Source organism: Mastigoproctus giganteus, chromosome 8 (genome assembly GCF_048544385.1).
Source record: "Mastigoproctus giganteus isolate SK-2022 chromosome 8, ASM4854438v1, whole genome shotgun sequence".
NCBI classification, from domain to species: Eukaryota; Metazoa; Arthropoda; class Arachnida; order Uropygi; family Thelyphonidae; genus Mastigoproctus; species Mastigoproctus giganteus.
In genome coordinates, this window is record NC_143582.1 from 77,654,488 (window position 1) to 77,680,211 (window position 25,724).

The 25,724-nt window shown below is 38.6% G+C and overlaps 1 protein-coding gene across 1 annotated transcript in view; it reads left to right on the forward strand.

The window, feature by feature from the left end:
* Window positions 1–25,724, forward strand: part of Vti1a (Vesicle transport through interaction with t-SNAREs 1a) — a 116,546-nt gene that overhangs the window by 49,357 nt on the left and 41,465 nt on the right. The window contains exon 5 of the mRNA XM_090380277.1: window positions 9,507–9,591. Coding sequence (XP_090236403.1) covers window positions 9,507–9,591 — 85 coding nt within the window. The remainder of the gene's footprint in view (window positions 1–9,506; window positions 9,592–25,724) is intronic.

Here is a 25,724-nt window from a genome sequence, read left to right on the forward strand (position 1 = left end):
CACAAGTGCATAGTCTCTAGACACTGCAATTTGCAGAAATGAAGTGTTCCTGGTAAGAACACTGTTTTGTTGCTCTTTTCTGCATCCATTCTGGAGGCCTCAGGACCTGTATGCAGTACTCAGTTGTGTGGGCTAACCATTACCTTGTAAAATGGGATAATCGCTTCCTTATCCCTGCTGGCAAAATTCCTGTATATCATGGACAAAACACCATGAGCTGTCCTAGCAGCTCATTTGCATTGCTTTAGAGAACTTCTTGACTGACTGCACAATTACTCCTAGGTCTTTTTCATTCTCCACCATACTGAGTGTGGCATGAGACAATTGGTATATTATTCTTGGATTATATTTGCTACTCATATGCCATACATTGCATTTGTCAATGTTAACCTTGAATTGTTACTTCTCAGCCCATCTGTTTAATCGTTCTGTGTCTTGTTGCAGTAGTGTACCCTGATTATTGTCATTAATTACCCTGCTAACCTTTGTATCACTGCAAACTTAGATATTAAGCTTGATATGCCTTCATCAGTATCATTAATAAATACAGAAAGCAACAATGAGCCCAGCACTGAATCCTGGAGAACTCCACTAATAACAGTAGTCTAAGATGAGCAGTGCTCATTGATAGCCACTGAATAGTCCCTTTATCCATAGCAGTGACTTGCCCCTAATGCCACATAGCTCCAGTTGGTACATTAGTTTATGAACTTATTGAAGGGTGTTTTTCCCTCCCCCATTTGGAACAGTGCCAAAAGCTTTTTTTGAAGTAGTGTGTGTGTGTGCGTGTATGTGTCAGCAGTGCCAATGGTCCTTCACAAAACTGCAAAACAGTGAAAAGTGCTGCTGTGAAGAAACAAAATCTGCCAAGGCCAGATGAGTGCATGAGTAGTGCATGTACCGTGAATATAGTGTTGTTCATCTGGCCTCTCAGTTACTGAAGGGCCCCGTCACCAGGAAGAGGCATTCCAGCATCTGCCCACAGCACAAGGAGCTGGACCAGGTCAATAGAAGGATGCCTGTTGGAGTCCAGTCCCCCCCCCCCAGCAGAGCAAGGAAGGAGAGAACTCAAGAAATGAAATGGAGCAAAGGGAAGGGGAAAAGGGAGGTCTCAATATAGAAATAAAGAACTAAATAAAATAAAAAATAATAATAATGAAATAAAAAATAATAGATAAAAAAAAATAAAATAAATTTTTTTTCTCTCTCTCTCTCTCTCTCTCTCTCTCTCTCTCTCTCTCTCTTTACTCCTAAGGGTTTGCACACCACCAGAGGAAAACCTAGGTGGAAGAATCTTGCATAGCAGTGCATGCACCAGCAGGAATGTTAGAAATTCCTATTCCATGTCGGGGTTTGCATGAGAACGGTCCCAAGTTTGAAGAGAGAGCAGGGACAACCAGGAGGTTGCACACGAGAGAAACCTAGTCAGGTTGCAGTGGGACAGCAGGAGCAACAGTAGTCATAAGGTGTCTCCTCCTCTTGAAAAGGGCAGTACAGTAGCGTGAGAAGATATTGAAGATTTCATTAGTTGCAATCAATGAGTGTAGGTGCCGGAGAGGAGGCAAGTTGCTTTGGAGGAGGAGTTGTCTCAGATTCAAATAAACCATGCAATCGAGCAAAAGATGATTCCAGTTCTCCATTTCACCACAAATGCAAGTGTATTCATCCACCACGCCAAATGACGAAGACAAGCTTTGAAGGATCCGTGCCTAGTGAGCATAAAGGTGGTCTCTAAGTTGGGGTTGAGCCAAGACAGGGTACTTTTAGTAAGGAAAGCAATATCTAGAATGACTTTTCTTGTGGTCTCACCCTGTGGACCATTGACAGCCAGAGGTTGGTAACTTCAGACCAGTCTTTTCTTCTTGATTACAAGGTTGGTATTGGTAGTAGCAGAAATACCAATGAAGGTAGTTTGTATGTTCCTTCTGCAGCAGTGCAAGAGGCTGCAGTAAGCAGTATAGAGGTCTAATGGTAGATTTCCGGAAATGATCTCGAGTGTTGGGGTGGAGGTAGTTCTGCAAGCTCTTGTGGATTAGAGAAGAAAGAGACGTTGAATGCCATTTAGTTTGTTGGAGAAGGTGATTTTCTCAACCCTGTGGAACCAGGCAAGGGTACCATATGAAACAATCAGGAGGAAGACTGCAGAATACAAGAGTTTGAGAGTTTTGCCTTTAAGTCCCCAGTCTTTTCCTTTCACACGGGCCAGCATGGCCATGTATTTCTTGATCTTGTTCTCAATATAATCGAGATGCTGCATGAAGGACCATTTATGACCGAGAAGGACACTGAGTTATTTTACAGTTGTATGCATTTTGACAGATGCGCCTTGGAGTCAGATGACAGGTGACCGACCTACGGAAATAGAGGGTATCTTTAATCAGTAACGTTTTGGTTGAGGATATGGTAAGTATATGAGTTTCAGCCCATTCGGTAAGAGCATTGAAAACAGAGTTGGTTTGCAGCTCCAGAGTGACCCAGGAGGGACCCCTATGACTAGAACAAAGTCATCTGCATACGATGACCTTGTCATCGATAGGACTACCATCTGCATGGTAGTCCTATCGAAGTTGTTGGAAAGCCACTCATCCAAGACCATGTTCCAAACAGCTGGTCCCAAGATAGAACCACGGGGACAGCCTCTAGACATTGGTCTGGTGATTTTGTGATAAAGGGTCTTGATGGTAATCTTCCTGTTGACATTTTTAGATTTCGGGCGAACATTCTGCCTGTCTGACCTGCCTGATGACGCTAGGCCACCAAACTGAGTCAAATGCTGCTTTAAAATCAATAAAGATAGCCAGGATATATTTAGATTTGGAGCTTTTCTAATCGTGCATAGTTGCAGCACAGCATTGGTGGTGGAACATCCTGATTTAAAACTATATTGGTTGGAAGCTGTCAGACCTTTATTTTGGTAGTCAGCTTGGATTCTGGTGAGGATGAGTCTTCCAAGCACTTTCTCAAGGATGAGCAAGAGTGCAATAGGCCAGTAAGTAGTTGTGTGGTTAGCAGAAGCAGCTGGAGACTTAAGGATAAGGCGGAGATTTGCATGCTTCCAAGCATCTGGGAAGTAGCCCTCATGGATACAGGTGCTAAAAAGCTTGCTGAGCACATTTGGGGCAGTTTATCAGACTTGCTTGACCACTTCACCCTCGATGAGGTCAAGACTAAGGGCTTTCCCATTCTTGATCTTAGCAATGGCCTCTGCAATTTCTTTGATGGTGAAGTCATCCTCTTGTCCAGCAGGAGAGTAGGAATTATTCTCATCAATAATCTTGGTGGGTTTTCCTTTGTTCAGATTAGGATGATCCTCAGTGATCAGCTGGTGAAAAATTTTATGCATCGTGTCTAACCAGGTGGTAGTTTCCATGGTGCCATGTGAAGTAATGGAGTCAACGATATCTGGAGTAGAAAGCTTTTGACGGATAATCTTGTGGATAAGATCCCAGAGATCATCATTGCCTCCTGTCTGAACAAGATTCTATATTAAGTTTCTATCCGAACAAGATTCAATAGTAATGAGAGAACTGCATTCTTGGTTGGTGCAAATATGGCTGGTAATGAAAAACTGAAGCTTTTGGTAATAGGCAAAAGTAAACAACCCCAATGTTTCAAAGGAGTAAAATTGTTAGTTGGACTACAACTACAAGTAAAAAAACTTGAATGACAAATGAAATTTTTGAACAGTGGATATTAAATTTCGATAGGAAGATGGCGAAAGAAAACAGAAAAATCGCATTGATCATAGACAACTGCCCTGCCAACCTTAACTTGGTAATTTCAGAACTTACAAGTGTGAAGCTTGTTTTCATCCCTTCGAATACTCCAGCCAATGGACCAGGGTATTTTCAAGAATTTGAAAATGCACTATTGAAGGCACATGTTGAAAAATTATACTGATAATAGAAACCAACCAACCTATGGATTTGCAGATGTGCATATCAGAGTTGGCAAAAGTGTGGAGACAAAATGTAATAAAAACAACAATTAGAATTGTTTTGCTAAAATGCCAATTAACAGCTATGAGTGAGAGGGATGAACTACTACACAATATTGAGCAATTTTGGGAAGAACACCAAACGAGAGGTTTGATCAGTGGAGAAATTGTTCTTGGTGAATTTTTAGTAATCAATAATGATGTCATTATTGACATCATTATCGACTACATCAGTAGCTTGATCCAAATGACTCCAATTTTGGAGTATTCAAAGAACTAGTGACGATATTGACGATGAGTTGGATGAAAATGAGGGCAACGAAGGCAGTTAGGGCAATATTAAACCTTCCAAATGTGAAATGTTGGCAGCATTTGAAACTTTGCGTCGAGGCCTTCAGTACGAAGAAAATGTGCCAGAAAATATATTTGAATGTTTAAATAAATGCAAATATTTATATGAATGATGTAGAGTAAAATCCAGTGAACAACAAAAAATCCCCAAATATTTTACAAAGTAATTCTTAAAAGTGTGCTAATATATTGTGCACATCATGCAAGTATTTATTTCTTATTATGTATGTATTAATAAATTAATTGTTTTAAAATGTTAGAAAAGTTATTCATTCCCACTTATTTCTAATTTATTTTCAATCTTTTACTGTGTTTTTGAATATTGAATTAGAGTATTTTTCATTGTTGAAAAGGTCATATTTCTTTATAACGAATTTTTTCAAGTGAACCATCGATTTCGTTATATAGAAGTCTGACTGTATATATATATATATGTATTGACCATTAATATTCTTACGATTTTCATTGCCATTTTTAGGTTCTTATCAATTTTCATTTCATTGTTAGGGTAGAAAGGGTGAATTCTGTGTGTAGTAGCAGGCACAATTTATAGAAGCCATAAAATTAGAAAGTTTGAAGGTTTAAAATTCAAAGATGAATACATACAAGTAGTATAAACTTATTACTGAAACTGTCCACTTTAACAGAACGAAATAGGCAAAATCACTCAAAGTTTTGATACTGCTGTGAATATATTTATAAATTTATATGAATATATTTATTTGAGTGTTACATCTAAAGTATATCCTAATTTAAGAAAGACAATGAAAATATACACTGGTGTTCAAAGAAGGTGCATCACCTAGGAATTTCACATTTCTAACCGTTTTTCATGACGGTATGTTACATTAATGACTAGCATCAAAAATAGAAATATAAACAAAAGATATTTATTAATAGTTAAGGCAAAGCTAAATAACATTTTACAGGTGCTCTCAAAATATTCCAAAATGAGCATTTGCAACTTTTATACAACAGTTTTGGTAAAAACGACAATTATGGCTGAAATGCTATCAGAAGCCCTCAATTTGCTTCAGTTTATCATTTTAAATGGAAAACAGAATGAAAAGTTCACCAAGTGCAAATTAATATTTAGTTGAACTGCCTCTGGCCCTGATGACAGCAGCACACCGTCGAAGCATTGATAAGATCAATTTCTGAAGATAATCAACTGATAGATTTGTGGTTTCAAACACGAATTATGGCTTCCTGAAGTTCGCAAATGGCCTTTGGTTTCTTTCTGGCAACTGCAGATTCCACACAATGGTGCCTCCATAGCCAGGTGGGCAGGAGCAGCAGTGCGTAGCACACGCTTCTTGATTAGACCGGGGTTCGAGCCCATGACCACCAAATACAGAGGATGCGGAATAGTCAGGGAATGACCACCACATATCCCTGGAGAAATATGGCCTTAGTTGCTAATGCTCCTAAAAACCAAAATAACAAACAAACATTCCATATGATGCCAATGGTTCTCTATAGGATCCAGGTCCGGGCTGTTTTCTGTCCAACTAACAATTGTAATGGACTGTTCTTCCAACCATTTTTTCACCTATAACAAATATAAACACATTACTGTCGAACCTCTAATGCAGAAATGAAGCTAAAGTAACTATAGAAGTGCCTACTTACACTTTTTGCCTGATGACAAGGAGCAGAGTTGTCCTGAAAGATGCAGTTACTTGGCAGGTTGAAATGGTCTCTAATGGTAGGCAGTAGTTTGCCTTCTAATATAGCCAGGTATCCATTGGCATTTATGGAACCTTTTATAAAATGTAAGTGACCTACTCCGCGATACGAAATGCACCGTATCATTTGGCTGGTAGGGAATTTCACTGTAGGCACCATATAGTCTGGATGGCATTATTCACCATGTCTATGACAAATCGTTTGTCTCCCATCAGAGCCATGCAGGTTGAATTACTTCTCATCCATGAAAATAACTAACTTCCATTGCTCAGGGGTCCATTTGACGTGCTCCTTACACCAAATTAATCTGGTCTTCTTAGGATGACGGGCTACAAGTCCATTTTTGAAGAGGCATCTTCTGACTGTTACTGCACTTTCTACCACTCCTGTATGTTCTTCCCATTCTCTTTTCAGCTCCGACGAAGAAGCTTTACGGTTTTCAAGGCATAAGCACTTCAAAACACGGTCCTGTTTTAGCGTAGAGACTCGTTTGCATCCGGTTCCTTTTTTTCCTATCAGCAGAACCAGTATTCTTGAGTTTGGAAAGAAATCTACTCACTGTCGACTGATTACAAGACACTCTATAAGCAATATGACAGGAAGAACATTCTTCCTCACGTAAAGCAACAATAGCACTCTTTCTTCGTGACTTCAACTGCACGTAACTCGCCATCCTGACACAATCAAGAAATGACTGCAACTCTTGCACAGCATGCTTAATAGCTGAAAGTAACAGCTGATGCAATATTACATCACCTATGTGTGTCGATCTTATCTGATGCAATCTGTAAGAAATATTGCCATATACTTATGTTATTCAGATGACAATTACAATTTTAATGGGTGATGCACTTTCTTTGAACACCAGTGTAAACATACAGGAACTCCCCGACTTACGTAAGGCTTGCATTCCACGGAACACTACACAAGTTGGATTTTACATAAGTCGGAATTTCCCTTATGCTTGTGCAGCACTTGCAACTGTGCTGGCTGAATTGATTGAATCAAAAAAGAAACATTTGACAAACATGTAAATAGAATTATATCGTGCGCAGGAAAAATTACAAAAGCGTGCAATTTAAAAAAATTTCAAAATTATAAAATTACAAAAAAAAGAGGAGACAGGCATAATGTTAGTAAGTTTTACCTCTCAGGCTTCGTTGCCAGAATTGACGTCTTCAGCTGATAAGTACGCCGCTGCGGAGGTTGAGGGCTGTGGAGATTTAGAAAGGGTCAGCCACTCAACCTAACGAAAGAACATATTAATGGATGACTGGATGGTGGCTTTTTTCTTTTCATCGTAGATTTCTTTGTAGCAAGCAAGCATATCATTCACCCCTCTGCTATCATTCACATATCATTCACCCACTCTGTTAAGAATTGTTCGCCGTCAGGATCCATCTTCTCAAACCTCGCCATTGCCGATGCAATTTCATGAAATGCCATTGCCATCTCTCTGATGATGAAGTGTCTTGGCTCCTTATTTGGTTCATCTTGAGCTTCGTCAGCATTTTCTTCTTTCACTATCTCTGCCTGCAAGTCAATAAGTTCTTCATTAGATAATTCCTTTTCTTCTTTATCTATTAATTCCTCCATGTCTTTGGCATCAACCCCCAACTGAAGTAGCTCTGCAACCTTTACAACCTTATCTGTAACCTCTTCATATGGTTCGTCTTTTTCAAATGTTTCGAACCTTTTACCTGCCATGGGCATATTTTCTTCCGTGCACCATTTAAACAACTTTTAGTAATTTCTGCCCAGGCTTTATTAATATTTAAGATGGTGTGGTAAATATTGTAAGATTTCCAAAAGTCTCTTAACGTAAAATTTTTCTCATCATCTATTGCAGACCATGCCTGAGCAAATGTTGTGTGTAAATAGTATGCTTTTAAATTTGAAATAATATCCTGATCCATAGGTTGGATGAGTGAAGTTGTGTTTGGTGGTAAAAATATGACTCATGTTCTAATTGAAATCATCTACATGCGTAGGATATCTAGGAGCATTATCTAATAGAAGCAAAATCTTGAAAGGAACAACGTTGTCTTTACAATATTTTTCAGCCTCGGGAATGAAGCATGGATAACAAGCAGCATTTAAACCAATCCTCAAAGAGGATTAGTTTAAATGCTTCTTGTTATCCATGCTCTCTGGTTTGATCGGAAATGCACAGGCAGGGTGGCTTTATTGATGCCCTTAAATGCATGAGGATTTCCAGAACGGTACACAAGCAGTGGTCTTAATCTGTAATTTCCCGCTGCATTCAAGCAACAGAAATTATAAAATTATCAATTGTACCTTGGGTGGATACACATTGAATGCACATTGACTTGTTTTACAAATAACTAATTATTGGCCAGATATTAGAAGGTTTATGAATTCTGATGCTCAGTTTCTTGGAAAATGTTTTTAGGCTAGCACATCTTCAGTATATCCCCCTTCTTTTTTTTTTCTTTTTTTTTTTTCAAACAAGTTTCCAAAGACATATGTCAATACTTGTAATGATACAAATGATACATATCATTGGTGGTCTTCCATCATAACAGAGCCATCATGGTTCTGAGGTCCATCAGGTTAGCTGGTTTCTTTAGGAAAAATTCCTTCTCTATGAAATTCAACAAGAAAAGCCATATGAGGGTTTATGTATGAACTAATAAATGGCCAGGAGTGCCTACAATTGTTATGGTCAGGATAACAATATGAGATTATATAATGGTTAGCTAAAAGTAATACATAAAAAATCTAACATAACACAAAATGTGATGGCACCATCTTGCATGAACTACTGAATGCCCGTGGGTAGCTGAATTGTCATAAGTTGCAGAAAAAGGGATCTTGTGAAACCATGACTTGTCATACCACATAGTACTTTCTCTCCATGGCTTCATTTTTAATGGAACTCACAGAGACGTTATGTTGTATAAAACTTTACATTTTGCTTGTTTACCATTCCATTTAAATGAAAATGGTATTCCTCTGAAAACCAGCTGCTGTGTAATGTAATATTTTCCCTCTCTTCCCATATGACAAATTTAAGTCTTTTCTTGCTGTTCTGTGAATGTTAATGAAACACTAAAACTGCTAAGGCAAAAAAAGGTGTTTCTTGCAGTTGCTGAAGAAGTTTCACATAGTTATCAGTTACTCTTTGTTTCAGCAAAAAAAAAAAAAAAAAAAAAAAAGCACAACTGTGGCCTTCTACTCAAATTTAAGATGTTCTTTGTGTGTCATTTTACCTATTTGATAGAAACATTAACAGACATGAGCTTCTTGCTGGTCTCTAGTGACATTTCTTTGGATTACTACAGACTATCACAAAATATGACTATTCAATGAATGATTTTGGTTTTGTTCAATGATATGAATGAGCCACCATCTCTTGCACCTTTCTGTTTGCATGTAAATGATGCTTTGTCATATATAGATATTAGATTTGGATAGATTATACAATTTCTTATGTTTCTTTGCAAAAGTATGAAATAATTATTTTTTCATGATTTTTACCAAACTTATTTTCAAATTGCTATTTTAGAAACAGAGGCTTTTAGATAGCTCAGAACGGTTAGAAAGATGTTCACGAAAGTTGGAAGGAGGTTACAAGATTGCTGTAGAGACTGGTATGTATCTATATATATATATAGTAGCATTTTTCCCTTGCAGTGGAAATTTAGGATGGCACTAGTGCAGGGTACCTTCTCAAATATTATAATGCATCATCAGTAATCAGTTTATTTACGTATGTGGATGTTAAAAATTATGCTTTTTTTTGTTTGTTATATTGTTGTGTATATGTTAATATATTTATTGATAATAATACAAGATGTAGGAATTGCATCCAAAACAGTGTAGGAATTGCATTCAGTTACAAAGGAAAAATAAAAAAATAGCAGAAAAAACCATTAACTGAGCATATGGGTTGAAAAGCAAGTTAGGGGTGACACATTGCTTTTAAGGACCTTCTCCATCCTCTTTAAAACTAATGTTTTGAAGATTGAAAGCGCTAGTGAGTCGCAGGAAAATGGTACTCGTGTCTCGTATGTGAGTATTATTTATGAAGGATTAAAATCATTTTCAGTGTTGACTTATCTGTGGTAAACTGAAATGGATGCATAAGGAGAATAGTTAAAAAGAGTAGAAGGTTATTGTCTGCTACCACTTTTAGATAGCATGACATCCAAGAGAGGTATAGGTCGATAAAAAAAGAAACAGGAATGAAAAGGGTTTTTAAGAACTTGTCAGTTTGGTTTCTTAGTAATTAACAGCATTCACATTTAATTCAATTATGAATATTAACATTCAAAAAAGTATTGTACTTAAACATCATAAATGCAACATAGCAACACATAAGTGCAGTTGAGCTTTAAGGATGATCAGAGGACCAGTATAGAATTTCAAAAAATTTCAGTGCAAATTTAGAATATATACCTAGCCACTAAAATATTGGGATGATAGCAGCAGTACTGTTATATTTTACAAACTTTGCACAGTTAATGGAGTTAACCCATTATGCCCTTCAGGTTTCTCACATTTACTAGCAGCTGCTTTCATTCTCTGGTGTTGCTTCTCAGATAATCTCACAAGATCTCAGTGCAGTGCTAACAGCACAGAAAGAATGAACTGCAGCAATACACAGGAATATTTTAAGATTTAACAATGATCAGAGGACCAGTACTGTTGCACAAAATTCTTGTCCATGTTCCAAAAACACCTTGGTGGGGGGAGAAAATTGTCCTCTACTGCTTTGTGTGGCTCTGGAGCCACACAACAGTTGCCTCTGGAGTGCAATATAATTGTGTAAAACCATTTCACTTACTAATGTGTGGTGCTGGTTGTGATATGAATGCTTTAGATTGTAGAGTACCTTCTTATGGCCTGCCTTATTGCTGTGGATTTCTGCATTAACATTTGATTATAGAACATCTCAGTTGTAGTGTACCAAACATCTCAGTTCTACTGTTGCTCTTAGGAGTGATCCCACTGAACCAACAATTGCATGCTTTGTGAATTTACTGATATCACATTTTTTCTTATTTGTACTACCTACCAAGACTGAGTAGTTCTATTTATAAATAAGCTCATTTCCATACATTACTGATGGACTACTCCACTTATAATTGACAGAAGGTACTTACATATCAGGATATCTGATTTGCTAAGTTTTTTGTGGGGTGGTGTATTTATTTTTTAAATTAACATGAAATAAAATTCAAATTCCAAAAGTTAAAGATAGGTGAGCAGCAGGCTAAGTAAAAATAGAAATATGTAGAAGGTAGAAACATTTCCTCTGAAAAGGGCATGTCTTGTTAATATTGCCTTAATAATCTTATTTAATACCAATTTTATATTTTTAATGAGTTTCCTGGTTGCACTCTCAAATTAATATACATTTCCAAGGTGGAGAGACAGAGAGAGAGAGAGAGAGAGAGTATGCCATTTAAGTGTAGCTGTTTCTTAAGTACTCCTGTCTCATCTGAGACATGAGTACTTAAGAAACAGCTACACCTGTCTCATCTGAGAGTAGATGTATAGTTTTTGCAAGTTTTCACTAGAAAAAACAATTTATAAAAAAATTTAATTTGAAATTAATTTTGTCATGAGAATTTTGCATCACTTATGGGGATTGGAAATACACCTGGCTATAATGAAAGGGATGAATTTATACATTCACTGAGAATGCAAAAAATATTGGAAGTGGGTAAAGTGTGAATTTGGGAAAGAAAGAAAAAGATAGTAGTGATAATGGGTTAAGAGAAGGGGCTAAAGATCATTTGTGCATTTTTTATTTTATTTATTTTCATACATATAATCTTTTCATGGATTACCTGTTTAGAAAGGCATCTTTGAATCTTTTTTCCCCAAGTATATCTAGTTTTGAAATTACTTTCATTCTTCACATAAAAATACTACAGTTATTAATATTAAACTTCCCTGTATTGCACAAATGGAAAAATGCTCTCTAGGTAAAATTCTCACTGACTAGCTCAGCCACTCTAAAAACAGAACTGTTTGAAGCTGCAAGAGCCTCACTCAGCATTCAAGGCCACAGACTTGATATGTGCACAGTCTACATTCTCCCTCCCACAGTAAAGAACACTTTACAAGAGATCTCCAACTGGATCATTAATCAATGCCACCCCAAAGCAACATTACTTGTGTGTGGAGACTTTAATATTAGCTCAGGCCAACACAGTCTTTGCAGATTGTTATTTTCTAATCTGGCTGCAGTAGGTCTGACTCTCCAGAATTTTTCCCCTACCAGAGGCGCTAACCTGTAAGACCTAATATTTGCAACAGACACCCTCACCGTTGACAGCCAGCCTGAAACAGCCTTCATGTCAGACCATCTACCAGTAGCCCTCATTCTTCCAATCACTTCCAGGACATCCTGGCAACGTCAGGCATCAGTTAAGAAGACAGTGATTAGCCCTTCACTCCTCAATCCAAATAAATGCTGCTTTGCAGCTTCCATTTTTCCTTGGGAAACCCTAAATCAATGTCATCCACAGCTCGGGCTGCACTTTCGTACCTGCTGGCTGCAAGCTATTGCTCGAACTGCAACGTCAAAAACAATCTTCTGTCGAAGCAAAGCATGGTGGACCCAAGATCTCAGCCTTAAATTTCAGAATAAACAAAGACTGCATGCAAAATGGAAAGCAAAATCAGATCCACTAGACAGGATTGCATACTCAAGAGCCCATGCCCAATTCAATAGAAGCAAATCTGAAGTCGTTAAAGCCTACATCGACAAAACAATCAGAATCGGGAAGGCACCGTTTAAGGCAAGGCATGATGAATTCCCTCAACAATTAAATCCAATCAAATGGCTAGACTACATCACAACATTTAAGCCAAAGTCAGTGTCAGACCTTAAGAGCATTCACAACAGTTGTCAGCGAGATGTCCTCGCTTCTATCATCATCACAAAAAGAGAGCTTATCCAGGCCATTAATGATATCCCACCAACGTCTTGCACTGGATATGATGGGGTCCCACAATTCATTCTTAAGAGCGTTAGTGTTTTCATCATTGATGCAGTCCTAGGTATTTAGGTATTTTTAACGAAATCCTCACAATGCAAAGTTTCCCAACAGCCTGAAATCAATATATTGTCCAACCAATTCCCAAAACACAAGGAGCGACATCAATTTCACAATTCAGGCCAATAATGAAAGCCTCATGTCTCCTCAAAGTCATGGAGAAATGCCTTCTTCCCATCCTAACCAACCAGGTTCTGCCATGTGAATCACCATGCCTTGAAACGCAGGTCCACCATTACCAACCTACTGCAAACCACCAACACCATTCTGAGGGCTCTACAAGATGGGACGGCTGAGATGGCAATTGTTTATCTGGATATAGAGTCTGCATTCGACAGCATAGATATCCAGCCCCTCCTGCAACTTTGTGAGGACAGATACCAGATAAAAGGCAATACACTGGAATTCTTGAAGTCGCTACTTATGACCAGGGTCCTTCACTTGACTGTGAATAAAAAATCTTTCACAAGGAAAGTTTGTGTAGGTGTTCCCCAGGGCGGAGTTCTTTCAGGGCTCCTCTTTATGGCTGCCATCCACCCATTTCTGTGCCAGCAAACAGAATTTATCAGTTATGAAGATGACTTGAAGCTCCTCTATCGGATGAACGGGACCGCCGGACCTGATTCTGTTTCTGAAACCATTATCAACAGCCTTAAGAATCTGATTACATACTTGGCACAGTTTTCTCGTAAGATAAATCCAAACAAATATGCACAAATGGTGTTTTCACTCAAATCAAAACCCAATGCAACTAAATCTGGAAATCCATGGAACCCCCATCACCCCAGTCACCAAGCACAAAGATCTCAGTGTTATGTTCGACCCTAAACTCAGTTTCAAACACCATGTTGCAGACATTCACAACAAGGTCTGCAGATCAAGAGGGCTTGCCAAACAACACCTCCTTCATGTCACAGAGCCTGAGTACACGCTCCTATACATATACCAGTTTCTGCAGCCAGTCATCACCTACGGTTCAGAAATCTGGGCATCGGCAATGAAAACGACGCTAAAAACCATTGCAACCGATGAGTACTGGCTTCTTCGGTGGGTCCTATTCAAGCATAAACTGCCACCACTCACACATACTTCAGATATCACCCAACTTCTAAATTCTAAAATACAGAAAAGGTTCCAAACGGATATTCACCCTCCGCTTGCTCGTGTCAATTAAAATAATAGCGGATGAAGTTAATATGCCAAATTTTTGGCAGATGTGCAATTGGAGGATCCCCCCCCCCGAAACCCTAAAGAGCCATCCCCTCTCTACAGTCTGTGACGTGGAAGCTCAGGATAGGGGATGGATGTGGACTACAAAAAGTTCATAGAGGACAAATCATACAGAAGAAGCATCATCAGGGAACAGCTTTCGTCTTCAACCGAGTGATCACCATCGTCTTTTCATTGCTTTTCATGTGTTTTCATTTCTATATTAATATCAATTTTAAATGTAAAATATGTAATTATACGTTTTATGTTCTGATATATGTTTTATGTAACTTTTCCTGTATTAGTTATTTCATGTTAAACCTCTAGCATTAGTAGTAGTAGTGGCGGCATGTGATACAAGAAAGCAAGTGTATGAGCTTATGCAGCATCAGCCAAAAAAAAAAAAATCACACCATTTCCTCCAAATGCATGTTCAGTTCCTCCTTAAATTTATTCAACCTATCAACTTCCACAACGACAGATGGAAGTTTGTTCCAGCGATTAACCACCTGCTGGCTAAAGGCAAATTTCCGCACATCTATTCTACATCTGTCTTTTCTTAATTTGAATTTATGCCCCTTAGGTTCGTAATCTGAATAAGTGGAATGATCCCATCAGAATTCAGTGTGCTCAACCCATTCAAGGCCTCAATCACCTTATACACCTCAATCAGATCACCGTGCAGGTGCCTAGTCTCCAGCCACTTCAATTTGCAGAACTTAAGCCTCTCTTGGTAAGAGGAACCCTTCATTCCCCTCACCAATCTTGTTGCCCTTCTCTGTACACGCTCAAGCAAATCGACATCCTTCTTAAAATAAGACCTCCAGACCTGTACGCGGTACTCAAGGCGTGGCCTGACCATTGCCTTATACAGGGGGACAATCACCTCCTTTTCCCTGCTAGCAAAATTCCTATATATCATTGAAAAAACCCCATGATCTGCCCTGGCAGCCTGTCTGCATTGCTCAGAAAACTTCATATCTGACTGCACAGTTACTCCCAGGTCTTTTTCATTGTCGCTGTTGTGGGTATTATTGCATCAGGCAATCATGTAACCATTCACTGCCTGCAATAAAGATATTAATATTAATAATCAACCGGTGCAATACCACCACTTTGCTTATTTGAGGCTTGAGGTATTGGAACCCATGTTTATTCTCCAGAGCAAAACTCTGGTAAGCTCTCCTATCTTTTCCATCATGGAGTATGATTGAGGTTATGGTGAGATCCATCATGTTGAGATCTAATCTTCCTTACATTTTGAGTGTACAACTCCAAAATAGTGTTTGCAGTCTGGCTGCTATTTAGTACACCAGACTGAACCTATTGGAGGCCTATTGATCAGTTAGTGTATAATCTCGCTGCCTCTACTCTGCTAGATTGTGACTGGAGGAACCTGAATAATGTGTATGCTGTATCCAAAACTTTCATGACTTCATACAGCATGTCTCCCAGTGCCTCCAGTCACTACAGCACCTCCATAGTGACTGGGGGAGTCTGAGTAATGTGTATGTAGGAGGAATTGTTGAGACCACGTTATGTCAAGGAGCTCGGTATATTCTTAACATGTGTATGCCGTATCCAAAAAATTCGTTACTTCATACAGCATGTCCCCCGGCGCCTCCATAGCCAGGTGGGCAGGAGCAGCAGTGCGTAGCACACACTTCTTGATTAGACCGGGGTTTGAGCCCGTAACCACCAAATACAGAGGATGCGGAAAGGTCAGGGAATGGCCACCGCATATCCCCCCGGAGCAATATGACCTTAGTTGCTAATGCTCCTAAAAAAAAAACCAAATAACAAACAAAAACAAACAATAGCATGTCCCCCCTCCCACCTTTTCTTACTACTGAATACATTGTGATTTGCCAAACTAATAGGGCAAACTTATCTGTGAAAAGATCTAAACCTCCCAAACAGTTCCCTGTTTGTTTCACAAATATGCATGGTCTCAGTTCCCCAGGTGTGAAATGATGTCCATTTCCACTTACAGTCTGCCAAACCTCATGTACTTTTTCTTACAGAATCTCAGTTATCGGTTGATTCAACCACTGCTCATCACAGTTTTCCGAGTTATTCACTATATGATTTCTTTTGCTTCAAAGGTAGTACTTGTGCCTATGTACTTTCTGACATTCCCTGTCAGAGACTTTGTAATTTGGAATGTACTCTTTTCGATTTTCTCTGGCTTAAAATCTCTACCACATTCTGTCAAATTCATCTGTTGACTCTGTCATTCTCCCAACTCCACTAACCACTTGAAACTCTTTGACTTCCTCTCTTTGAAATTTTACTTTCTCCAGTCCAACTTTCCTAGCAGTGAGGTAATTTTCCTTGGTGATTTTAATGTTCACAACTCCTGCAGTTTTCTAGTCACACGGACCCAGCTAGTCAATATGCTGAGGCTCTTGCAATTAATAGTGACCTCGCGCAGTTGTTCATTCACCTACCAGAATACCAGACAATCCTAACCACACAACCAACATGCTTGATATGCTTGATTTTTTCGTACAAACAACCCTTCTAAATACATGGTCGAGGTTAGTGGCCCTCTAGGCACCTCAGATCACAACTTGGTGAGAGTCTCTTCACCAATGGAGCCTTTCTCTCATATACATTCCCATCCTCGTGTTGTTTGGCATTACAAGAATGCAAAATGGGATGATCTGCGAGTATTTTCTTCTTTTCCTTGGTGGTCGGATTACTGTTTCAAAACTTCTGATGTCAATATTTCTTCACACCATGTCATTGAAATTATTCATGTAAGGGTGGAATCCTTTACTCTACACTCCACCTTAAAATCTCATCCTAAATTTATCTAAACCTTGGTTTTCTAATAAATGTACTAAGGCTGTTCAAGAGAAGAATGTTGCATATCATAATTGGCTTGTTTCCAAATCTTCAATTTCATTTTCTGCCTACACCAAAGCTCGCAAAAATTGTAAAGCATTTATTAATCGGTCCAAACTAGATTTTGAATAGGCTAAGAGTAGAAAACTTGCTTCTTGTCCAAATGGTAGTTGAGCATTCTGGTCTCTTGCCAAAGCTATTGGCTGCAACCTTTGCCCTTCTCTGTTCCTACCTTTGTCAAAACCAGATGGTTCTATTGCTATTTCAGCCAAGGATAAAGCTGACCTGCTAGCATCCTATTTTGCTTCTAACTATTAATGATCTTTGTAAACTACCTCCCACTATTCCCAGTATGCTCCATTCAGTACCTCCTGTGGTCTTCCGCTAAAAGGATGTCAGACAGATTTTGACGAATGTTGATGTTAAGAAAGCTCCGAGTCCTGATGGTATTTATCCACTTTTTCTCAAAACCTCTTCCCCTGAACTTCCTCCTGTTCTGTGTCACCTTTTTTCACTTTCTTATGCTTAAGGCATTTTTCCTTCTGCTTGGAAATTTGCTCATATCCAGCCAATTCCTAAAAAGAATGACAAATCCCTCCCATCCAATTATTGTCCCATTGAAATTACTTCTGCTCTTTCTAAAGTAATGGAGAAATCAGTTAACCACCAACTCTTAAACTATAGAAAATTTCGATCTGATCAACGATCGCCAGTATGGATTCCATCAGTGTCGATTCACTGATGATATTCTAGCTTATCTTACCCATCTATGGACAGATTCAATGGAAAAGTTTGGTGAAACTCAAGCAGCTGCTCTTTCCATTTCAAAGACTTTTGATAGAGTTTGGCATAAAGGTCTTAAATACATCTTATGGTTTGCCAACTGTTTTTTGTAATTGGGTGTCCAGTTTTCTCTTTGACCGCTCACTGCAGGTGATGGTGGATGGCTCTCTGTCTTCTAACTTCTCCAATAATGCTGGCATTCCCCAAGGTTCAGTTCTTTCTCCCACTCTTTTCCTCTTGTATATTGATGATCTTCTTCCATTGACTGGAAATCCTATCCATAGTTTTGCCGATGATAGTGCATTGCATTCCACTTTCCAGTTTGAGAAATCTTGCCCTGCTCAAGCAGCTTCAATTTCTTGAATATCCACTACCAATTCCTTAAATGCTGATCTCCAGTGGGGCAAAGATAACTTAGTTGATTTTAATCCTTCTAAAACTCAGTCCTTTCTTATATCTCGCAATAAGGATTATTCTGCCCTTATGCATATCTTCAATGACACTCCGATTTCTAGGCAAGATCATATATCTCAATTGGGGATTATCCTGACTTCTATCTCTCTTGGCATAAGCTTATTACAAATATTGCTTCCTCTGCATCCAAAAAACTGGGTTTTCTCTTTCTTTCTCGGCATTCCTTTTCTTCAAAAAGCTGTTTACTCTACAAATTGCAAATCCGCTCTGCCATGGAATATTGTTCCCACACTGGGGCAGTACCCTCAATCTCTTTCAGGTTTCTAGATTCCATTCAGAAGAGGGCAGTTAGGTTAATTAATGACTCATCTCTAACAGGTTATAATGATTCATCTACAGGGTGTCTCAAAAATATTATTACAAACGTTTAGGGGAGGTAGGTAACATCTAAAGGAATGTGATTTGCATAGGAACCCCATAACCGGAAACATCACCGTAAGTCGGTACACGGTGCTGTTCATCAGTTCGCAAGAGGAAAAATTTCTGGTTTACTCATTCGAGCAGTAGTCGGCGCATGATGAGCATGCATCGATATACGAACTGTGAGCTGGCAGACATGCAACTAGTGTATAGATTAGCAGAGGGCAATGGACGAGCCGCTCAAAGACACGTACCGGACCACTGTTTGTTTGCACGTGTGCATCAAAATTTGTGCGATTATGGGTCATTTAGAGGTAACAGGAGTAGTGCGGGCAGACCACGTTCGATGCGAACTCCCGCCATGGAAGAAAGTGTGTTGAATGGCGTCCAGAATAATCCTACTACCAGCACATGTGCCGTTGCCTCTGCCTTAGGAGTATCTCGTTGCAGTGTACAGTGTGTCTGGCATGACGATTCCTTACACCCCTTTCATCTCCAAAGGGTTCAGTTACTGCTCTCCCAAGATCATCCTGCACGTGTGGCTTTTGCACAGTGGTTTCTCCAAGAAAGTGTTCAAGACTTGAATTTTCCAGCCTATGTTTTGTTCACGAATGAGGCTTATTTCACTCGGGAAGGCTTATTCAATCAGCACAATGCTCATGTGTGGGCTCACGACAACCCACACGCTGTGCGCCCCCATGCAGCACAACATCACTTCACAATGAATTTGTGGGCAGGTATGGTCGGTGACTGCTTAGTCAGCCCGTACCTGTTACTATCCTGCATGAACTCCGCTAAATATCGGATATTTCTTGAACAAGTTCTACCAGGGTTACTTGACGATGTTCCAGAAATTGTGAGATGCAGCATTTCATTTCAACATGACGGGGTGCCTACCCATTATGGAGGGTGTGTTCATGACCATTTGAACAGGCGTTTTAGGTGTTGATGGATTGGTGTGGTGGACCCGTTGCCTGGCCCCCACGCTCACCTGATTTATCGAGCCGTGATTTCTTTCTGTGGGGGGGTCCTCAAATCTATCGTGTACGAATTGCCTGTGGAGACAGAAATGGATCTCGTGGCGAGACTCATCTGCGCTGCTGCTACTGTCAAAGAAACTCCAGGTGTGTTCGACTGTGTCCGCCAATCCATGCTGCATTGGTGTCTCGCATGCATCACGTCTCATGGTGGAACCTTCGAGCATCTGTTGTAACATCATGAAATGCATCCATCTCATACTCCATTGTTAATATTATGTCAAATAAATGTTTGCCACTAATTACTGTCTTGTGTCATTTCTGCTTCTTGTGCCTCTGCTACTACTTTCCCGTGACGTTTCCAGTTATGGGTTCCTATGTGAATCACATTCCTTTAGATGTTACCTACCTCCCCTAAACGTTTGTACCGATATTTTTGAGACACCCTGTATAATAGGTTAATTAATGACTCATCTCTAACATTAATTAATGACTCATCTCTTGTATATTAATGACCTTCTTCCATTGACTGGAAATCCTATCCATAGTTTTGCCGATGATAGCACATTGCATTCCACTTTCCATTTTGAGAAACCTTGCCCTGCTCAATCAGCTTCAACTTCTCGAAAATTTTCTACCAATTCCTTAAATGTGGATCTTCAGGTAATTCTCCAGTGAGGCAGAGACAACTTAGTTGATTTCAATCCTTCCAAAACTCAGTCTTGTCTTATATCTCGCAAAAAGGATTCCTCTGCTCCTATGCTTATCTTTGGTGACACTCCAATTTCTAGGCAAAATGATATATCTCTTTTGGGGATTACCCTGACTTCTAATAGTAACAAATGGGCCTAGTGTACAGGGGTCCATGGTTGAGAGAAAAATATAGATACGTATAATTATAACCCAGTTTAATTTAATAATAAAATATATATATCAATAAGTAACAGGCAGTAGCTTTCAAGACTAACGAATCTCTTTTTCAACTGAATTCAAATACAAATACAACGGATAAGTGCAATGAGCTGAGTGAGGCACGTTATTCATTTGCTATTGTTGTTGCACGGACGTGCGCTGTTTTACTCCACTGATCATCTAGCATTAAAACGGTTGTCTCTGGGATGGGGTGTAGACGTATGCCTTTGTGGCGGTTTATTGCCTTTGGATTGTTTATTATGTTAAGTGACTCTAGCCATAGGCGGTGGCAAAAGTGTCGTGAGTGGTCTACTATTTCAAGGTCACATTTGGGATCAAGCTTGTGGTTGGTGGCCCAAAAATGTTCCACGACTGCGGACTGGTCAGTTTCGGCAAGCTGGATTGCTCTGTCATGTTCCGTAAGGCCACGTGGCTCTGAAACAGCACTACTGGAATATCTCAACTCCCTATCTAATTTCATCCAGTTTACTATAGAGTTGGAGGTCAACGATGCACTCCCATTCCTGGATGTCTTAGTGCATCGCGTAGGCCCACATCTAGAGACTTCAGTATACCGCAAACCTATGTGGTGCGGACAATTCACTAACTACAGATCCGGCCATGCACCAAGTCATCTCAATAGCACTGCCCGCACCCTATTCCCCAGGGCTTGGAGCCATTCCAGCACTGATGCAATTAGGCGTAACAAGATCTCCTGTGTGAAGGCGGACCTAATCAAATGTGGTTATCCATCCCATGTGCTAAGCAGGTGCCTATTACAGGCACAAGAACTCACATCGCACACAAGACCACTGAACCAAGACAGTATACTGTCCGCCTACATTCCCTATTATCCAGGCGTGTCAGGATGGATCTCGAAGATTCTTAGAAATTACAACATCAAATGCGTGCAGTTATCCTGCAGGAACCTACGTTCACTTCTCTCCAGTGTGAAGACCCCCGTCACACCTTTCTTATGCAGCAATGTAGTATATCGCATCACCTGTAGAGACTCTGACAGCTGCTACATAGGAGAAACATCAAGGCATCTCCAAGATCGCCTTACGGAACATGACAGAGCAATCCGGCTTGCCGAAACTGACCAGTCCGCAGTTGTGGAACATTTTTGGGCGACCAACCACGATCTTGATCCCAAACGTGACTTTGAAATAGTAGACCACTCACGACACTTTTGCCACCGCCTATGGCTAGAGTCACTTAACATATTAAACAATCCAAAGGCAATAAACCGCCACAAAGGCATACGTCTACACCTCATCCTAGAGACAGCCATTTTAATGCTTAGATGAACAGTGGAGTAAAACAGCGCACGTCCGTGCAACAACAATAGCAAATGAATAACATGCCTCACTCAGCTCATTGCACTTATCTGTTGTATTTGTATTTGAATTCAGTTTAAAAAGAGACTCGTTAGTCTTGAAAGCTACTGCCTGTTACTTATTATTATATATTTTATTATTACATTAAACTGGGTTATAATTATATGTATGTATATTTTTCTCTGACTTCTAATCTCTCTTGGCACAAGCACATTACAAATATTGCTTCCTCTGCATCTATAAAACTTGGTTTTCTCTTTCGCTCTCGCCATTACTTTTCTTCCAAACAGCTGCTCACTTTGTATAAATCGCAAATCCGCCCTTCCATGGAATATTGTTCTCACGTTTTGGGTGGTGCCCCCAAAACCTCTCTCAGGCTTCTTGATTCCATTCAGAAGAGGGCAGTTAGGTTAATTAATGATTCATCTCTAAAGGAGTCTCTCCACTCGCTGTCTCATAGACGTACTGTTTCTGTTGCATGCCTCTTCTACAGATATTTCCATGGGCACTGTTGTTCTGAATTGGCTTCTATAATTCACGCTATCTCTTTCAAAACAGTCCGAACACATACATCCACCAGCCAACACCCATTTACTGGCCAACTTCAAACTCACAGAACCAACTTTTCATCTTCCTCATTTATTCATTCAACTGCCATTTTCTGGAACAACCTTCCTTCATACTGTATTTCCTGAAAATTACAGTCTACAGAAGTTCAAGTCCAATATCAACAAATATCTTCTTTCATCTTCTCAACCTCCAACCCAAGCACAGTACTAAGTACTATAGGTTCTAATACCTCTCGTGTTTGGGGTTTACATTAAAAAAAAAAAAAAAAAACCAGAATCTTTCCACTCTCTGTCCCATACATGTTTCGTTTCTGCTACAAGCATTTTCTGTAGATATTTCCGTGGGCACTGTTCTTCTGAATTGAATTCTATAATTTCCGCTCTCTTTTCCAAAGCAGTCCCAAACATCGGCCACTGCCAGTTAACATCCTTTTACTGTCCAACTTAAAACTTACAGAACTAACTTTTATTCTTCCTCATTTATTCATTCAACTTCCGTTTTCTGGAACAACCTTCCTTCCTATTTATGTCATGAAAATTACAATCTACAGAAGTTCACGACTAATGTCAACAAATATTTTCTTTCATCTTCTCAACCTCCAATCCATGCATGGTACTAAGTACTGTAGGTTCTAATACCTCTCGTGTTTGGGGTTTCATTTAAAAAAAAAAAAAATGAGTGGCACAATTCCCCCTCCCCCCACTCGCAACAAGGTATGTCATATTTTCAAAGAAATCTTTACAGACAGTGAATATAATAGTTAGTAAACAAGCAACTGTTTTAAATAAATTTTAGAAAAAAATATATATACAGTAGAACCCAGATAAGAAATTCCCACATAAGAAGTTTTCCACTGTACTAGGTTTGGTTTCTTAATTCCTAATATCAACTCTATATATTGTAATGTATTATTTTCCTGGGTAAAAGGTTTTCCCACATAAAAAGTTTGTGATAAAAAATACACAGCATATTATTATAATGGTGTTTTCCCACGTAATACGTTTTTTTTTAATATAGAAATTCATTATTTTTATTTTAAAAAAATATAAAACAATATAATCATTTTGGTAATCGAACAAGTTAGTGCCACACATCATTTTAGTTTGTTGTAAATCGCCGAAGTCAGTGAAATGGAATCGTCTTTGTTATATCTCATATTGTGAATGCTTTCACGAGTTGCCCTGATATTGCTTGAATAAGCAATGTTTCACCAGTGGAAAAGACTAATGTTACTTATTCTTGGTGGCACCCTTTTGGCAGATCCTGGGTGGTGGTATCTGCTGAGAATCCACTGCCAAAGTGTTGCCTATTCGTGAACCTACTGTTGAAGTGTTGTTTATTCGAGATAGTTCAATATCACGGAAACTCGCTGTGAAGGTATTCACAATATGAGATATAACAAAACAGTGCCATTTCACCTACTTTGGTCAGTAATTTACTACAAACTACAATGATGCTTGGTGCCTCTGTAGCCAGGTGGGCAGGAGCAGCAGTGTGTAGCACATGCTTCTTGATTAGAGCGGGGTTCGAACCTGTGACCACCAAATACGGAGGATGCGGAAAGGTCAGGGAATGACCACTGCATATTCCCAGAGCAATATGGCCTTAGTTGCTAAAACCAAATAACAACAATGATGCTTGACTTTACCTTGTTCGATTAGTAAATTTTCTGTAGTCTGAGGCTTTTGGCCCTAGTATAAACATTTTGATACAATGGAAGTGACATATTATGATTGTTTTCATTGATATCCATAATTGGATACATCGACCACGTTAAGCATTAAGTTCTGATAGTTGGGAACAGTTATGAATTACTTAGTGGATTATTGCTCTGTCTTATTGTAATTGTGACATTTTAAGGTATGTTGAAACTGCAAAGGAACTCCTTCCAACTTGATAATGAGTGTAATAAACAGAATGTTAAGCAATTAGAAATCCTCAGTTTAAAAATGTTTCCCATAGGCAGTGTAAAATATTTATAAATTCTGAAATAGTACTTAAAATGATCTTTAACTTGTGTATCTTTTCATTTTTATTTGTGTAGTTAATATTTCATATCCTTAGGTCATTTTCCCTTCTAAGACACTTTCCCTCGTAAGAAGTTCTAAACCTCCAATCCCTTGGAAAACTTCTTATCCACATTCTACCATATATTATTTTACAAAGTTTATTGCATAGTGATAAATGCCAATTTAATTATTCATGTAAATAGTGTTTGTTTAATATCTTAGTAAACAAACACTTTTACTCAAACAGTAAAAATATAAATGAAAACTTTTGATTTATTATGTTACCTGAAAATCTCCTGTGAAATAAATTAACTTTGCTACTCAGAGCTAAAGATTATATAAAATTAATAGAAGCCAAAATTGAGATCTGGTAGTAATTAAAAACAACACAAATGAGAAATACTGGAATTGAAATTGCAAATTTATTAAAAAAAATAAAAAATAAAAACAATTTTCTAAATAATAAGAACAGAGATTTTTTAAAAAACATTTTGATATTAAAAACAAAGGAATGCAAAATTTATCACAAAGAAATCTTGTTTTTTATTATCATATTTTCTGAGACACTAAGCTGAAATTCTGTGCTTTTAAATGCATGGTCACTATTGACAATTTAATATGGACATGCCAGGATTGATAAAAAATGCATGATTAACTAATTGACTTACTACAACATAAGTTTATAGTTAACATAAGGTATAAACCAAAGGAAAGACAGAAAAAAATTACTCTCAACCCTCATGAAATTTTAGTAGTTGAGTGTTTGAAAAAAAGGGGGGGGGAGTAGATGAAGAATTAAGAAAAAATTCTGACATTTATAGAATTTGTTTTATAAGGCAACACCTTACAGACCTGGGTAAATATGCAGGAGGAAGAAAATTTTACAAAAAGGAGTTGGATCTATTGAAGAGTTACCAAGAAAAGGAAATGCCTTCAAAATTGAAATGAGAAAGTAAATAAGAGGTGGAAAAAATTGATTAAGGAAAATAAAGATAACAACTGAAGATTGACCGGCTTGAAAGGAACTATCTCCAATGAAGTACACTTACACTGTGCTAAACTGTAGGATCAAAAAAGCTTTGGATTTCTCAAAAATTTATTTTATCAAATTGACAAAAGAAGAAGAGTAACAGACAAATCAGTGGATAAATCAGATAATCTTGTGGTTCATTGTGGGGAACTAAAAAGAAAAATGACTGATCTCTTATGTGAAAAAATAAGATATTTGA